This window comes from Mustela erminea, chromosome 9, assembly GCF_009829155.1.
Source record: "Mustela erminea isolate mMusErm1 chromosome 9, mMusErm1.Pri, whole genome shotgun sequence".
Classification (NCBI taxonomy): Eukaryota; Metazoa; Chordata; class Mammalia; order Carnivora; family Mustelidae; genus Mustela; species Mustela erminea.
The window spans coordinates 64064795-64083560 of NC_045622.1; the positions used below are offsets into that span (position 1 = coordinate 64064795).

The window sequence follows — 18766 nt, forward strand, 5'->3', positions numbered from 1 at the left end:
ACTGAGACGGCACAGGAGGTGAGAGCTGCCCCCAGAGGCAACGTTCTATCCTCCTACGAAGGCCCAGCAAGAATTACATTTATCCTTGGGTCAGCAGGACTTTTGGGGTCACAGGTACCAGAAAGCACCCAGAGCTGAACATAACAGCACCCCAGAAAGGCAGCAGTAACACCTGCCATGCACACTCCTCGAAGAGGTCAGCTGCTGCTGCTTCTTCTCACTCTGTCTACAAGTCTGGGAAGACATCTGCAAAGTGACCTTTCCTGCCTCAGAGCAGCAATTCATTCAAACAAGAAATATTTCATAAGAATTGAGTATTTAAAAAACAAACAATCGAACAAACAAAAACTTGACTATGTGCCGGATGCTGTGGGGTTACATGAAAATCTGTCCCCTGATGCCCTATCCTATTGAGTTATACCAAAGTTACCAGGAGATAATAGATGTTAAAACAGCTCTGGAAATGCCAGGGGCTTTTCAAAAGGGGCCCCTGAAGCTGTTCATAGTTCCCCGATGCAAAAAAAAAAAAAAAAAAAAAAAGTCCACTGCTAGGGAGGCAGATGGGTCTGGTCCAAACTGGGAGGTCCCGCCATGGTTCTCACTCCCTTTGCCCAAGAAACTGGGCTGGCAATCATGTTTAGGGCTGTTAGTTCACCAGGAGGGAAATAGCTCAAAAGCACTAGAGACACACTATTGCGGTGGTCCCACTGAGGAATATTTCTGGAAACTGGAGAAAGACAGGCCTTGCAAACCCAGTGGAAACATTATATAAAAGACGGAACCAGTCCCTGCTGAGAGACAGCCCCTTCCTCACGATCCTGACACCTTCCTCCTACTCTGAAAAGGCAGTGGTGCAAACATCGAAAAATATTCTCAGAGCAGACAAAACGAAAGAGGAATGCTCATTTTGAGAGCCTGAGCACCCATGAATAGGGACAAAGCCTGGCTGGGGCAGAATGGCTCTCTCCAGCCTACCCCCATTACATGGGTGAAAACACACAGTCTCTTTACCAGAGCTTTGGTGTCTCTAAGAATAAAAAATAGAAGAAAAGAAAAATCAATAGCTTAAGCTTTCCCTCAAAATCATCTACTATGATCCCCTGAAGAACATTTAGTAAATAATTATTAAAAATAACCACAACACCAAAAAACACTAGCTTGCAGGATAACCAATTTTGGAGTATCAACAGGGGTTTTCAAGCCCACTTTAATACAGTTCCTAAGGGTTTAATGTGCACATCAAGGAGGAAATCCTAAAGGAACACTGTTTACACACTGTTCTATTTGAAGAGTTGAAACCTTAGAATGGTCAGGTTCTCAGTTATCAATGCTATAATCTGTTGGCCCAGGCTGCCGTGAATTCAACAAGAAATCAGGCTGCAACGGCACAGACAGCACTCCCAGACCACAGCTCAAATTCTTGGATTTTGGTTTTAGCTCCAGACAAGTATGTTCGTTTTAAATACTCTTCAGAGACTCCAAGAATGTCTGAATTGTAGAAAATTTAGAAAACACAGATTGCAGAAAGGAACTGCTTTTGTATTTACTTCTGTTAGGAAGAGCCTGTGTCTGTAATCAGTCTGGAGGTTCTGTGGGAGGGGACCGAGGAGCTGAGCCACTGCTTTGGAAGCACAAGGGTAAGAAATGATCTTAATTGCCGTGAACTGCTTTGGGAGTGGGTGGGGATCTCTCCTGTGTTCAAGCAAAGGCCTGACCCACAGGTCCCCACTCCTGTCCGAGGAACCTGTAGGGAGAGCGAGTGACTTGAGGAGGTGCCCTGAGTTAGCTCATCCTGCAGGCTTCTTAATCCCGCCTCATCCCAGATGTGAGGCTCACAGAAAAGTCCAGAGAACCCACCAGGAATATGAAACCCAACTGCTACTCTATTAAGGGCCACACCTGCGTGAGATAAGAGATCTGTCAGTTAGAGTCAGTGTGTGTCTCTCCTGCCCAAACACTGAGAACCAGCAGGCTCAGGGTGATAAGACTCATCAAACCCAATGGCCTGTGACCATTCCTTTTTGTACCCAAACAGCCTTTTCCAGTCAGGTAGAAGGAAGAACCCATCATTCTTGGAAAATGAGGCAAAAATCATCTTCCACAAAGACACTCTTGAAAAGTCACAGAAGGGGCACCTGGGTGGCTCAGTCAATTAAGCAACTGCCTTCAGCTCAGGTCATGATCCCAGGGCCCTGAGGTGAGGGCCTACTCGGGGTGAGTCTGCTTCTCCCTTTCCCTTGACCCCTTCCCCTGTCTCGTGCTCTTTCACTTTCTCTCTTTCTCAAATAAATAAATAGAATAAAATAACTAAAAAGAAAGAAACAAAAGTCAAAAGAATGCTGATTCAACAATAAACCTACAAATGTGTGATTAAATAGCAAAAGAACTTAAACTCGCCTCATTCTTCAGTGATGAGAATGAACGAGCAGCACATGCCAAAAGGAGATAATAGTCTAGTGTTCAGAGCACTTCCCTCACAAACACACACAGGCAACCCCGGGATGACATAGCCACCAAAACGTAGCCCTTTGGCTTAAGAAAGAGCAGAGAATTAAAAACACATCACAATTAAAAACACAACGAATTAAAAACACAATTAAAAGCACATCACGTTAAAAGTGGCTGATCGGCCACATGTGCTTAATGCCTTCCCCCCAACTCCAGAGAATCCACTGAACTAACAGAGGAATAATAAAGGTATAGACCCAAAGCAAAGAGAACAAGATGGCGGCCATCAGAAGAGCCATCTACAAATTTCTGGAGGAATGGTAAACAGTGGTGCGGGGAAACCACAGCATCAAAAGCCCATGCCTGGGAGAGGGTCCCTCTGAGCTAGAACCCCAGAGGCTCAGAGTTCAAAAGTGGGAGACCCAGGGAAGGCTGGATCCTGGTCTGCAGCCCCTCTAAGAAGGCTCTGCTCCTCCCCACCCACCTAGGGCCCCGAGCGGGCTTGCACTTGGAGCTGTGGTTTGCAGCACCTTTTTGAAAAACTTGGCAGATTGTCCATTACATTTCTCCTGAGACATCTAGTCATGTTTGAAATGTTCTCTATTTAAAGATTATAATCAGGAATGTGAGAATTTGAAGAGACTCAGAGCTCACCCCACCCAACCCACTTATTTTGCCAGGTGAGGAAGTGGAAGCTAAAATAGCTTGCCCAGGGTTACCCAGTGGCAGGGACTGGACTCATCCTCACGCTTCCAGATTTTCACATAGTTCATGAAAATCACTGAGTGTGGGGGAGGGTCTCAGAGGTGACCCTGCCCCCCAAGCCCCACCCACCTACCCACCCACTCCCACCCACAGCAGAGCCGAGGCACCTTCCAAGCGGTGAATGCACGTGTGCTGATTGTCACTCAGGAAAAATCCCTCCTTGCAGCGGCACTCATAGCTCCCCATGACGTTGACACAGGTGTGCTGGCAGCCGCCATTGTTCTCCAGGCACTCGTCCACATCTGGAGGGAGAGGAGAATTAGCCTTTGCTCTGGGGACGGTTTCAAATGCCACCCCTCCCTGCAGCTCAGGGACACCTGCTAAGCAGAGATGAGGTCTCTCTTCCTTCCCTGCATCACAGCAGTTCTCAAAACTGAAGTCAGCAGGGTCTGGGGCTCCCTTAACTAGGCCTTCCTCATGAACACACGATAATCAATTTAGTAAGTATTCATTGAACATCTTCTGTTTCCCAAGTATGGTGCTAGAGGAGACAGTAAAACACAGATGAGTAGGATCAAATTCTGCTCTAGGAGCCTACCCTTCAGCAGAGGGAAACGCAAATAAAATAATAAAATGCAAATGTCCCGAGTAATTGTGAGACCTGGTAAAAGTGGGTGCAAAGGAAAAAGAGGCCACTTGGTTGTGGGGTATCAGAATGGGTTTTATGGAAAAGCTGATGAAAGAGGGGCCCTACAGAATGTCTTCAATTCTAAATCAGGAGAAGGGAGTCTAGGCCAAAGAAAGGGCATGAGCATAGTACAGATGCTGGGGAACATGGGTATGTTCTGATAACAGTGGCTATTCAGTTTGGCTGCAGCACAGGTCCATGCAGAGAAGTTTCAGGAGATAAAGCTGGGAATAGATTGGGTCATACCATGGAGAACTTTGAATACCGGACAAAGAAGTTTAGCCTTATTTGGGAGGCAGTCAGGAACCACCGTAGCAAAGGTGGCTTGAATTGGGAAGACCCATGAGTTCTGAAGAAGGTAGTAGCCAAGGAAGGGGTAGGATGCAAGGAAGGAGAAGAATCGAAAGCCTGGGAGTCGGGCTTCACACGTGTACCTGAAATAGCCTCAGCTGGCACTAATCGGGGACCAGACCCGGGGCCTGGCCAAGGGGATGCCTAGGAAGGAAGAAGTAGAAGAGGACTGTGGGCGGGGTGCCTGCAGGGTAGAAAACCACGTGGGCATCGGGGTGGGGGTGGCCGAGAAACATGAAGACCAGAGCCAGATGGGAAAATGGGGGTGGAGATGGGGTTGGCCCCCACTACGGCAGGGAGGTGATGTGTGTGAGATGCTGACCTGCAGGCCTTGGTCTAGGCAGGGGGAAACCTGAGTCTGGTGTTGTGAAGACACCTCTGAAAGCCGTTGACTTGTGGTGGCCTGATAAAACGGTGGATGTAGATGAGGAAGCCGAAGGCAGGAGTGGGAAAGGAGAGAAGGGCTGCAGAGAGCACAGGGCCAGAGGCAGAAGTCAGGAGAACAGCAGGGGCAGGAGGATGTGGAGGAGAGAGCAGAAGACCCAGAGAAAGAGTCATCAGAAAGAGAGGGAGGGAGCCATCCGCCGCTGGCCTTCATCCACCTCCCTGGGGGTGGGATAAGGGACTTTCCTTCCACTGTGTCATGTGTTACTCCATGCCTGGTTCCATCAATACACAGACCGTATTGCATTCTCAAAATCTTCTTTTTTTAATTTGTATTTTTTGACCCCTCAGATCTTCTACTTATCCATCTCCACGAAACTGCAGGCTTCTTGAGGACAGAGATTTTTGTTTTATTTAGAACAGCCCTGGAACTGCAGGTATACATTGCTCAGTGCATGAACAAAAAAACAGGAGAGCAGAGCATCACCAGAGCCAAAGCAGAGGAAACTTCCAGAAAAGTCTGAGACATGACAAAGCTCAAGGAGAAGACTGATAGAAAAATAATTTACTGGGGCACCTGGGTGGCTCAGTGGGCTAAAGCCTCTGCCTTCGGCTCAGGTCATGATCTCTGGGATCGAGTCCCGCATCGGGCTCCCTGCTCGGCAGGGAGCCTGCTTCCCCTCCCTCTCTCTCTGTCTGCCTCTCTGCCGACTTGTGATCTTTGTCTGTAAAATAAATAAATAAAATCTTTAAAAAATATTTACTTTGGGGCACTTGGGTGGCTCAATCAGTTAAGCATCCGACCCTTGATTTCAGCTCAGGTCACGATCTCGGAGTTGTGGGATCAAGTCCTGCATCGGGCCCTAAGCTCAGCAAGGACTCTGCTTGTCCCACTCCCCTTGCTCCTCCCCCTGCTCACTTGTGCGCATGGGCTCTCTCTCTCAAATTAAGAAATAAAATCTAAAAATTTAAAAATAAAAATAAATAATAAAAGCAATTTACTTGTACAGCCTGATTTCCCATGTGCCTAACACTAGCTTCTGGGCACATCCATAACAAGAAAATTCACATTTAAATATCTGTTATCTGGTTTCAAGCTTCAGATCTTACAGTCATGCATCCTCCCACACTACCAGGCAGATGTCTTTCTAAACAGATGGGACTCAAGCCATCCCCTCAAGCCTAACAAACTTGCCCTTCTCTATGCCAAAGGGTAAAGGGAGCACATTCCAAAGGTTGAGACGCGCCAGAACACACCTGGCTGGGGTGTTCCACGATGAGGACTTGTGGTGAGCAGGAGAGATCTGCTCCCCTAAACGCCAAATACTGGATTGGTTTTGAGTCAAGGTGAGCTCCCCTCTGAGCTGCCACTCACCACCCTACACTTAACCTACCATTCCTTTCTCTAAAGCCATTAGAAATGTTCCACTGAGTTGGGGGATTGTACTCTGAATTAATACAAAAAGTGTGCATGTTCCCAGGCACAAATAGGTATCACTTGCTTGGTCAGTTTCACCAGACTGCACAACACTGCTTCTCAACCCTGGCTGTGCATTAGGACCCAGATGCCGGGACCCCACCTCCTGAGATACTAAGGTAACTAGTCTTGGATGAGACCTAGGCAATGGTGTTGTTTTAAACTTCTAAAATGTTCTAACGTGCAGCCAGAGTTAAGAACCACTGCCACAACACTGAATAGCTAGAAAGCACTCCTAGACGCTCAATAAAAGGAAACTGAATTCAGGAAGGAGAGCTACACGGAAGAGCTGTGTTTCTCAGGCTCCCAGACATTCAGGTCCTTGGAGCATTCTGGGTCTGGTGCCAGAGTTAAGCGGTATGTGTACTGTGTATATTCTGGCGAATATATTTGTGGCTAATCTGTGGTGAGGGGCCGAGGAGAGGATCGCGGTCAGCCCAGGGAATGCAAGAAAGAGCTGCTCCTGAAAAGTGTTGGCCCTGAGCTTCCATGTCACAAAATACTTCAGTCCTTTCAAGTCTATTTTCTTGACAGAGATCACAAGTAGGCAGAGAGGCAGGCGGAAAGAGAGGAAGGGAAGCAGGCTCCCCACTGAGCAGAGAGCCCGACGCGGAGCTCAATCCCAGGATCCAGGGATCATGACCTGAGCCGAAGGCAGATGTCCCAACCCACTGAGCCACCCAGGCGCCCCAGCCCTTCCAAGTCTAACTGGCACAGAAATCTCTGTGTCTGCTGGTCCTGCTCTTCTTATCACACCACTTCCTTTTCTCATGGCTTCCTTTAAAGAATCCTTAGCCCCTTCAGATACACTCAGCATATCTTCATGATATTTCTGCTAGGCAGATCCTTGCTACCAAGGCCACAAAGACACCCCAAGGAGGGGAAATGGAGATAGTCTGCTGAAATACCTGTGTTAGCAGCCAGGGCAAGGACAGACTCCCGGCCTCAGGACTTCTGAGCCGGCCTTGACTGAGAACCACCCGACCCAACCTGACCCAGGTCCCACCCTGGGATGGTTTGCTCCTAGGAAGCTCACACATTCCCCCAGCCAGATGACTGGATCTGCCCTTAGGCATAAATTCCTGCAAATGGCACTTTTGGCAAATCAAAAGGAAATGTGAGATTCACCCCCAGAAAAATGGTAAAATAAAACATACAGCATGTGTCCCCAAAACTTACACACTGAAAGTGACTTCTTCTTCTTCTTCTTTTTTTTTTTTTCTTTTTAGTTTTTAATTAATCTCAATTGACTGCTTTTCTCAGAATTGGCTCTCTAGTGTCTTTTTGAGGTCCTGACTGCCCTAGGCAGTCTGCAAAGGGGTTAGTGAGGCCTTGGCCTTCAATCAAATCTTCCTGACAGCTCCGGGCTTGCAAGGCCAAGTGTTCTGGCTCAAAGACTGATCTCTCACACAGGGTGCTCACAGGAAGGGCCAGAATCTATATCAGCGTGGGGTTCCAGGGGACACTGAAGTAGGATAAACAACATACAAGGGTTGATTTCCAGAGAGAAAGTCTTTCCTTGGGGTGCCTGGGTGGCTCAGTGGGTAAACCCTCTGCCTTTGGCTCGGATCATGATCTCAGGGTCCTGGGATCAAGCCCCACATCAGGCTCTCTGCTCAGCAGGGAGCCTACTTCGCTCTCTCTCTCTCTCTCAAATAAATAAATAAAACCTTTTTAAAAAAAAAAAAAAAAAGTCTTTCCTTCTCCACCACTTGAAAAACGAGTTCTGTCTGTACTTATCCAGTGGCTTTTATGCTGACCTCTTTTATGTTTAATCGAACAGCCATTCCCCCTGTACTATAACGGAGCATCTCAATAGCTGTCCCCTCCATGTCAGGGCCTAGCTCAAGTTACTCCTTGGTCAGCCAAGCAGACATCAGCAGGTTAATCACACAAAGGGTCATCAGTGTCAAAGGACCCTGATGCCATCTGTTTCCCAGGATGTCCTTCTATACAACTGATAGCACCAGCCTTAAAATGCAAACGGACCACAAACACCTGTCTGCCACGTGTGCTGTATCCCTTAAGACTATTCAACACCCAGCCCACTCAGCCCCATCCAGCTGCTGGCTAGTTCTGAATTCTGTTTTATTCCCAGCATAAGCAACCACCATAAGCAACGCTCTTTGCAGTCCCTAACTCCAGGACTAAAACTCCAACAGATGGTTCTGTTTTGTAGAGTCAAAAGAGGTTGTTAATGGAAAGTTTCTTTTTGAAATTCTTAGTCTCTTAAGCAAAAGGTGGTGGTGGCGGGGTTACCTAACTGAGATCCAATCATACATTTGAGTTTTCAGAATAAGCAGTTTTACCTAATTCTAGGACAGAGATACTTACAGCATTAAAGAAATGGTTATAAGTCTTTCAAATCAAGACAAAAGATCTTAAAGGGGACAAGTCAATGCTAGAAATGAGTAATAACAATGATGTCTGTCTCTTTAGACTAATGGAGAATTTATATCATGAATGATACCATAAAAACTGAAACACTTTACCTGGTTTTCTGTCAGAGAGTGTGATTTCTAGGGGACCAGGAAACACAAATCTCTGATCCCCTTTTTGTTTTAATGAGTATGTTTTCATCAAAGGAAGCAAAAGGGCAGAGCACCAGCCGATAAATGAAGGAGCACCGACATTTCCAACTGTTTTCCTTACCAAGACAATTATGACCATCATGAGCCAACTTGAAGCCATCAAAACAAGTGCAGCGATAATTGCCTGGAATATTCAAACAGTCATGGACACAGCCTCCATTGAGTTCATTTTCACATTCATCAATGTCTGAGGAATAAAACAGAAGTAAGTAAGAAGTAAAGAAGGGGCCATTGCTTAGGATGGAGATAGAAGTATTTACCCTCTAACCAGTCATCCCACTTCCAGGAATCTACTCTCAAGATACGTCTCCAACAACGGAAAAAATAACATGCATAAGGTTACTCACTCTAGTATTCTTTGTAATCACAAAATACTAGAAACAACCTAACTGCCCACACATAGGAAAGTAGTTGAAGAACTATGGTACATTTATTCGATGAAGTACTGTGCAGCTATTAAAAAAAAAAAAGGAATGAGAAAAATCTCTGAACTGATTTGGGGTGATTTCTAGGATATGCTACTAAGTTAAAAAATCAAAATGGAAAAGAGTATCTGTAGTTTATTATCGTGTCAAAAAAAATCAGGGAATATGAAAAACACACACATTCCAGAGCACTTTTTGGCAGAACTTGACAAACTTATCCCAAAATGTATACTGAAATGCAAAAGTCTCAGAAGAACCAAAACAATACTGAAAAAGCAGAACTTTCCTTTGATTTGGAGGACTTTCATTTACCAAAAAGCTACAGTTATCAAGACAGTGTGGTACAGGCATAAAGAAAAACATACAGATCAATGGAACAGGATAGAGAATCCAGAAATTAACCATCATATATCTGTGGTCACTTGATTGTAGACAAGAGAGCTAAGGCAATTTTTTGGAAGAAATGACAGTCATTTCAACAAACGGTGCTGAGATAACTGAATGTCCATATGCAAAAAGATGAATTTAGACCATTAACTCACACCTACACAAAAATCAACTCAAAATGGATCAGGCTCCTAAATGTAAGAGATAAAACTATAAAACCTTGAAGATAAAACATAAAGCTTTTATGAGGAAAATCCAATACCTTGGATTAGGTAAAGATTTCTTAGCTACAACATCAAACATACAATTCATAAATTTTAAAATTAATGAATCAGAGTTTATAAAAATTTAAAACTTTTAAGGAATGCCTGGGTGGCTCAGTCAGTTAAGCATCTGCCTTTGGCTCAGGCCATGATCCCAGGGTCCTGGGTTTGAGTCCCACATCGGGCTCCCTGTCAAGCTCAGCAGAGAGCCTGCTTCTCCCTCTGCCCGCTGTCCACCCCCGACTTGTGCGTGCTCTCTTTCTCTGTTTCTCTGACAAATAAATTAAATCTTAAAACACACACACACATACACACAAAATAAATAAATAAAATGAAGACAAGCCACAGATTGGTGGAAAATATTTGCAAATCGCATACCTCATAAAGGATTTACAAAGAACTTTCATAACAATAAAAAGACAAACAACCTAATTTCACAATGGGCAAAGGATTTGAATAGACATTTCACCAAAGATGATCTAGGAATGGGTAATAAGCATATGAAAAGACAGTCAACATCATTAATTATTATGGGAATTCAAATTAAAACCACAATGAGATACCATTTCACACTCACTAGAACAGTTTTGATAAAAAGACAATAACAAATGTTGAAAAGGATGTGGAGAAATGGGAACCCTCATACATTGCTGATGGTAAAGTAAGATGGCACAGATGCTTTGGAATCAGTGTAGCAGTTTCTTAAAAGGCTAAACATAAATTTCCTATGTAATCTAGAAATTTCTATTTCTAGGTATATATTCACGAGAAATGAAAAATTATGTCCACACAAAGACTTGCAGGTAAATGTTCATAGCAACATTATTTATGACAGCCCCAAAGTGGAAACAACCTACATATCCATCAACTGGTGAATGGATAAACAAAATATGGTATACCCATTCAATAGACTATTAGGCAACAATAAAAAGGAATAAAATGCCAGTACAGGCTACAACATGGATGTGCCTCACAAACATGGTAGGTGAAGGAAGTCAAAAGCAAAAGATCACATATTGTATGATTCTATTTATATGAAATATCCAGAAAGGCAAATCTGTAGAGGGAGGAAGTAGACTAGAGGTTGTCCGGAACAGGGCTGGGAATAAGGGATCTTACTAAGAAGAGGAAAATGTTTGAAAATTGAATTATGTGATAGTTGCACAACTCAGCTAATTTACTCAAAATCAATTATTTGTATACTTACTTTGAATTGGTGGATTTTATGGTATGTAAATTAGAATTCACTAAAGTAGTTCAAAAGAAAATACACATTTATCAGAGCACCTGAGTGGCTCAGTCAGTTAAGCATCTGTCTCTCTTTTTTTTAATTTAATTTAATTTTTTCTGTGTTCCAAGATTCATTGAAGCATCTTGACTCTTGATTTCACGACCTCAGGGTGGTGAGATGAAGTCCCACGTCAGGCTCCACACAGATTATGGAGCCTACTTAAGATTCTCTCTCCCTCTCCCTGTGCCCTCCTCCCCTCACTCATACTTATTCTCTCTCTCTCTCATTCTCTCTCTAAAAAAAAAAGAAAGAAAAGAAAAGAAAATACACATTTATTTTCAAAACTAGGAAGCAGGGAAGATAAACCTGGTTTATCTTCTAGAAACTAGAGAGACTGGTGATCCATGGTGTGTAGGAAGAGGTTGAAAAGGAAGAATGAGATACAGGGCAACAGGAATGGGGAGAGGGAGTAATACTTCTCTGTGTATGCCATTTTGTATAGTTCTGAATCTCAGAACCATATTGATATACTGATGAATACATACATACATACATAAGGACATACCTATGTACTTATGTACATACATACAATCAACCAGTATACAGAGGTGGGGGGAGGGGAACAGATAAAAACAGGGTACAAAGAGAAACAAATTAACTTAGCTATACAACAAATGAGTAACAATCACACTGAAGGATATGTAGAAGAAAAGTACTAGCCAAGTAACTTTGAAAAACATCTTGACTGAATGTTGTAAGGCTAAAAATAAAAAGAGCTATATACAGATACTGTACTCTAACTAATAAATCTGTTTTACTTGACTTGCAAGGCTATGGAATAGTAGTTTTGTAGATTATTTATGTGTATACTTGGACTGAACAAACAGGTAACTAACTGTATTGCAGATAATGAAAGTCATCTTTTTCAGTGTTGGAGAAAGAAGTTATGAAAAAGCAAAGAGGGAGCTCAGATTTTGTGGCATTGCTTTGGAATCCAAAGCATCAGTGTAAGCCATTGTTTTTAATATAGATGCAAATAGATATATACAAGGAATAACTATAAATAACTATAAATAAATGTATATATATATATATATATATATATATGGGTTAGGATACATACTTAGATTTCTTTTTTTTTTTAAGTATTTTAAAAAATATTTTATTTATTTATTTGACAGAGAGAGATCACAGAGAGGCAGGCAGAGAGAGAGAGGGAAGCAGGCTCTTTGCCAAGCAGAGAGCCTGATGCGGAACTCAATCCCAGGACCCTGAGATCATGACCTGAGCCGAAAGCAGTGGCTTAACCCACTGAGCCACCCAGGCGCTCCATACTTAGATTTCTTAGAACTGTGTACTGAGAGAGCCTAGGAGCAATGACATCCCAGTAACAATGAGAATACCAATCTTGGCTTCTGTGCACCATTTTCCAATCAAAGGAACCGGGGCTCATTGGAGAAGTGCTTAGTTCCAGGGTCGGGGAAGGGAAAATACAAGATGAGTCTATGGTATCTTATGGTACCAGAAAACCAGGAATTTCTCAAAAAAGGATAAGAGCATGTCAAAAGGACATAGGAAACAATGTGAAGGAGTGCCCAATGGGTAAAGCTGGAATAATTTGGGCCCCAAATAAATTATTATACATATAATTAAATACCCATGAGTCCATCTGGGCATAAATATATAAATCAATGTATAAACGGGAGAAGCAAAAGACCTTCCTTACAGAAGAATCTCAATTAACAGATGTATAAGGGATGAGGGAAATATAAAATTACCAGTTATTACATCCAGTAATAACTGTTACAGGCAAGATCCACAGTTGGATGCTAAAATCAGTGGGCAAAGATTTGAAACAGGATATTAACACAGACTAAAAGTATCTGCCCTAAGATGTGTGTTCACTGCAAAATGAAAAAAATTGTAACATTGCAGTGGAGAAACCCAGGATGAACCATCTTAATCAGGGGATCAAGGTTAAATATCACCAGTAATGGGACATAGTAACATCATGTGCCTCTTCCCCCAAATACCCTCTCCCCATAGGATACGCTAAAAAGCACACAATACCACTTCAGCAGCAGTCTTGCCAAAAGCTTTACTTTTTGTGTTATTGCAATGCATAATCCTTATTTTATTGTAAGAAAACCTGGGACATTCTCTAATGGGGTCAATTCCTACTGTATCAATTCTTATCGTGAAAAAACAAGGTAAACAAAAGAACTGAGCCTCACCCATCCCAAGCGTCAAAGTCATGGAAAAACTAGGAAAAGACAAGAACTGTCATGTCAGGGTTGGAGGAGACAAAGGAGACACAACAACTAAATGTAATGTGGGACTCTGAACTGGAATGGTCTGGGGGTGGAACATTAAGAAATACTGGTGAAATCTGACTGAGGTCTATAGCTTAGCTAGAAGTATTGAGTCAATGTTAATTTCCTGGTTTTGATATTGTACTATGGTTATATAAGTTGTTAACACCAGGGTAAGATAAGCTTAAGTCATGTGTGAATTCTGCACTATTTTTGCAACTTTCATAAAATTTAAAACCATTCCAAAATTTAAAAAAAAAATTTTTTTTTAAACATCTCCTCAATACAAAGGCCAAGTTTAGATTCATCCTTGTTAAATTTGATTCAGTTCCTAGACTGAGAAGTAAGAACGACACAATGAACACTGACCGCTGAAATATCCCATCTCCAAAGTCTGGGATATAAACAAAGACCATTTAGAATAAAACTTCATTTCTTCAAAGACACTTTGGAATTATAGTATTTTTTTTTCTTAAAGATTTTATTTATTTATTTGACAGGCAGAGATCACAAGTAGGCCGAGAGGCAGAGAAAAAGAGGAAGCAGGCTCCCTGCTGAGCAGAGAGCCCGATGTGCGGCTCAATCCCAGGACCCTGGGATCATGACCTGAGCCGAAGGCAGAGGCTTTAACCCACTGAGCCACCCAGGCGCCCCTGGAATTATAATATTTTTATACTTATTCAGGGTCCATATTTTCATTCCTCCAGCATTTTGGCAGAAAAAACTATGGAGGATAAAATTCTGGTCACTCTGGGCAAACCCACTTCCTATCCTTATACTTAAACAGCAGCAGTGAAGCTGACAATAAACACAACAGAAATGACACCAGGGTTGGACCCAAAAGGTTTAAACGAGTGAGCCATGGAACACACATAAAAGAGTTACATCTTTAAAAACTTACATCTTCGAACTCTTGCAATCTTTATTTTCTCACCTTTTCTTTCTTGGAAGAAAGTTTCTGCTTCCCAATGCTTGTTCCAAGAAATCTGAACCAAACAGGGACATCCTTACTCACTAGCTTTGTAGGTATTCAAAAGTATTACAAGTGTGTAAAAGATCATATCCCTCTGGTGTTTTAGTTTTAAATAACATTACAAAGAATATATACCCCTGTTAACAGTGATTACCTGTGGATAAAGGAATAAGAGGGTCTTTAATTTACTATTTCATATATTTTCTGTATTGTTTGACTTTTTATAATAACAATATATATTATTATTATTTTAAAGCCAATTTAAATACATAAAAGCAACAACTCCAGTCAATCATTATTTTAAACTAAATAGTAGACTTTTCAATGATAAACTATCAGTGATTCAATTTCATGTGTTATATGTTGAACTCAACAGCTAAGAATAAGGAAATTCTTTTTACGTGTCATTCCACATCATTTGCTAAATATGTACTCTATCTCAAAGAACCCATGGCAGTTTCTGCACCCACCCCCACTCCCAGAGACTATACAGTGACTAGAACACCAGTGAAAAAGTAAACATTTCCCCCCCAAACAGGGTAAGAACATGTGCGAATTCCAGTACTGTAAGTTTGGTATTTAATACAGTGAGGATGTGGTAGAGAGGAACTGGCGGAGAGATGTTTCAGAAAGAGGTAGCCTTTTGGCTTCCCATGATGGAAGACAGAGAAAGAGAGAGATGGCTGCCTGTCTCTGGGAGGACATGATCTTAGAGAAACACAAGGGCTCTAAGGATAGGCTACCAACCTCATTCGCTGTAAATGTGACTGCAAGCACGCCTCCTCTGATAGGAGAAGCAAGTTTTGCTTCTCATGCACAAAGAAAAATATAAATATTGGGATTTCTCACCCACCAATGAAGGACATCAGGATGCTGAGTGAATATAAGAGATATGGGTCCAGGGCACTTGGGTGGTTCAGTGGGTTAAGCCACTGCCTTCGGCTCAGGTCATGATCTCAGGGTCCTGGGATCGAGTCCCGCATAGCGCTCTCTGCTCAGCAGGGAGCCTGCTTCCTTCTCATTCTCTCTGCCTGCCTCTCTGCCTACTTGTGATCTCTGTCAAATAAATAAATAAAATCTTAAAAAAAAAAAAAAAGAGAGAGAGAGAGAGAGAGATATGGGTCCAGGGACAGAGCTAGAGTAGGCATCTGACTTTCTTCAACCTGCAGATTAGCTCTGCGGTTATGGCCACAAGTCCCTTTCCCAATTCCCCAGGGGCCTCAGTGTCTCACATCTGAGGGATGGGAATGGCTCAGAGCTCCCTGAAAGAGAAGAGCCCTGCCAGCTCCAACATGCCATGATTCCATTCCCAAGAACAGCCTCTTCCAATGAGTGCCCAGTGTCTGGACAGTTCTGAATTTCAGAGTTCCTGACACTGGCCCAGAACACAAGATGGCAGAGTCCAGACTTTTGGCTCAAAGATCTAGAACTCTAAGGGTTTAAAATACCCCTTTGCACACCTTTCAGGTACGAGCACGCAGCTCCAAATGAGGCAGGCCCTTGGTATAACTCTAAAGCTTGGGAGGTCACAACACCAAACAGCCCAAAGCCATGAGCAAAATGGAGCCTCCAGAGCCAGCAGGGGAAGGCAGAACTCCCACCCTCAGACTCAGGGCAAGGGTGTAAACTGCCCCAGAATGGGGCAGAAGTGGCTGTCCTGATCCATAGGGCTGCTGATTTTCTGACCCCAAACTGAGTAGGACCAAAAACGCCAAAGCAACTCTTTTCCCTTTCACAAGCTAGACGAAAGGGCATTTTGGAACCACATAAAACTATATGATCTATTGGGGAGGGTATGTGCTATGGTGATGCTGTGAAATGTATAAGCCTGACAATTCACAAACCTGTACCCCTGGGGCAAATAATATATTATATGTTAACATAAAGAAATTTACTACTTCCTGGGGGGTAAGGGGAACTATATGATCAGCTCTAGGGAAGACCCAATATTCCTAGTGCTCTAAAGGTCTGAAACGTACTTCAGAAGATGGGGATATGACCTGGGGGGCAGGGGAGGAGCATTTTTACCACAATGAGTGGCCACCACATGAACTGAGGGGGTGGGGGCCTTCACCTGCTGGTTGACTTACCACGGGTCCCCAAGTTGCTTACCCTCACACTGCCTGCCCTCTCCCTGGTAGCCAGGCTTGCAGGAGCACTTGTAGGAGGTGAGTGTGTTCTGACAGAGGGCGTTGGTGTGGCAGTCATCCAGCCCTTGGGCACACTCGTCCACATCTGCAAAAGAGCACAGCAAGCTCCTGGTACGGTACTCCAAGCCCTTCCTGATCTGGTCTAGGCTGTTCTCTAGCTTCACCTCCTGCCAGCCCAACCCACTTCACTCCTCACCCGCTAAACTCCTCAGGAGACCCTGGGATGAACCATTCCACTTCCAGCCTCCTGTTCCCAGGCACAGCCTGTTCCCTCTCACCAGACTACTCCCCCACACACCCCTTCTATTCGTCTGCAAGACTCAGCTCCAATCTACCTTCTCCAGGAAGCCCATCATGATCCCCCAGTGTAGGTGGTGTCCCCCACAACCTGCTGTCATATTTATCTCCTTTCATAGCACATATCACACAGGATTGTCACTGCTTTCCTGCCAGTCCTCCCCTCTAGATGGTGTCCTGATTACAGACTGCATCCTTGATGCCAAGCACAGTGCCTGGCACATGATTAGGCATTAATAAATGCCCGTTGAAGGAAAAGACCAGGTTGGCAAAAACAAAACAAACTGGAACAAAAAAACCAAAACCTGAGAACAAGCAGTGTCAGCTTTCTCAGGGGTGGAGGTACGTGGGGAAAGCTCGCCCTGGGCTCTGAGCTCACCGTCCTGAGCTCTCAGATGGTGCAAAGTGGGAATGGTTTCCACACCCCATCAACCGCTGCCCACCCTCTCAACCTGGAAACCGGCCTTGGCTGAAGTATTTCCTGGGTTGACACCATTCCAGGATGTTAACTAAAAAACAAAAGTTTTGAAAATACTGCAAAAGTTCAGTTAGTGCAGCACGACCAGAGGACTTATCTCCCACCGCGGGGGGAAATCCGGGTTTGTTCGGGCTTAAGGCTCAGGATAAAACAGGATCCTCAACCCGTGCCCGTTTCTCAGAGAAAAAACCAGAGCCGACCCTGAAGCCTACAGAACTTCCTGGCTCCAGAAGAAAGAAGGAGCAAAGCTGCCAGGACCTCACGGAGGTACCGTGGCCGGGACCCTCAGTTTCCCCATCTACACAAATGAGGAGCTGGACCCCAAGAGTTGGGTGCCCTCCGTCCTTCTCAGTGGGCGGGAGTCGGCCCAGCAGGCGACTTTTTGGGAACACCCGGCAGCGGGACTGGGGCGAGAACTGTCATGGGCCCCGGGTCCGAGGCCGGGCGGCGACCCTCAGGCCCTGGGCCTCTAGCCCAAGCAGTCGTGGTGCTGTGGCCGGGCCACCGGGTGAGGCCCCAAGGGAGCGGGGGCCACGCGGAGTTCCCGCAGCGAAGCCCACCCCGGCCTGCCCGGCGCGATCCCACCGGGGGACCCAGGACCCCGTCCCGGCGCCGGCCCCGCCCGCCCCTGCCAGGTGCGTGCCGAGGCCCCGGAGGTGCTGGCACTCACCTTCTGGCGGTCCCGGGGAGAGGCCCCGGCCGGGCGGGATGGCGGTGGTCAGCAGCAGCGGCAGCAGCAGCGGCAGCAGCAGCGCCCGGGCGGTCCCGGGACAGCCGCGGCCCAAGCCCCCCATGAATGGCGCGGCGGCTGCGGGCAGAGGCGGCGAGCGTGGCGGCGGCTCCGGGAGGTGTGTGCGGGCGCCCTGCCCGCTGTGCTCTGACACCCCCGGCCCGGCCCCGCCCGGCCCCCGAGCCCCGGGCCTCATTTTCACACGGTCCTCCCCGGGCCGGGCCGGGGCGGGCGGCGCGGGGGCAGTGCCGCCCCTCCCGGCCCCCTCCCTTCCCCCTCCGGGCGCTGGGCGGAGGGGGCGCGGCCGCGGTGGCCCGAGGGCGGCTGTCAGCCTGGCCGGGAGGGCCCGTGGCCCCAGCGCAGGCCCCAAGCCCCGTCACCAAACCGCCGGCTCCCTCACCCCCGCCCCACTCCAGCCCTCAGAGCCTTGTGCTTTGCCTGTTTGCAGTGTCCTACAACTTGACCCAGTCCCTCTTGTGGGACAGATAGCACTCTGTCTATTCCCACAGGAGGTTCCCAGAAAGTGTCCTGTGTAGCTCAGAATCTTACAGTCCCCCAAACCCTAAAGCTACCTGTCGGGCTTTTCCACTCTCCACTTGAGAGGGGTAATGTGGTTGGAGTGAGCAATTCCACATACTTCTGACCCTCAGGAACCTGAGGGGAGGACCACCTCAGCTTGCTGCTCACCTTCTCATGCACGCTGCACCCTTCTCCATGCTGCCCAAGCCAGGCCTTTTGTGATCCCCAGCCCCAAGCAGGGGCCCACTGGTCCCACGGCCCTGCAGCGTGCTTAGACTTGTTCCTCTCTGGTACACCGCTGGGCCACAGTAGAAATTGTTCATCTCACTTAACACTGGTTAAATGTATCTATAGGGC

General features: G+C 45.5%; 1 protein-coding gene across 3 annotated transcripts in view; it reads right to left on the reverse strand.

Moving 5' to 3' along the window:
* The window catches only part of SCUBE2 (signal peptide, CUB domain and EGF like domain containing 2), a 68836-nt gene extending 50489 nt beyond the window's left edge, over window positions 1-18347 (reverse strand). Inside the window, exons 1-5 of one of the 3 annotated variants that reach the window (XM_032357954.1) lie at window positions 18154-18347; window positions 17831-18109; window positions 16348-16470; window positions 8706-8831; window positions 3321-3455 (exon numbers count right to left, since the gene is read on the reverse strand). In XM_032357954.1, coding sequence (XP_032213845.1) covers window positions 3321-3455; window positions 8706-8831; window positions 16348-16470; window positions 17831-18086 — 640 coding nt within the window. In that variant the 5' untranslated portion in view covers window positions 18087-18109; window positions 18154-18347. The remainder of the gene's footprint in view (window positions 1-3320; window positions 3456-8705; window positions 8832-16347; window positions 16471-17830; window positions 18110-18153) is intronic. The other 2 variants (XM_032357953.1, XM_032357955.1) reach the window with 2 other exon arrangements.
* Between the last annotated feature and the right edge of the window lie 419 nt (window positions 18348-18766).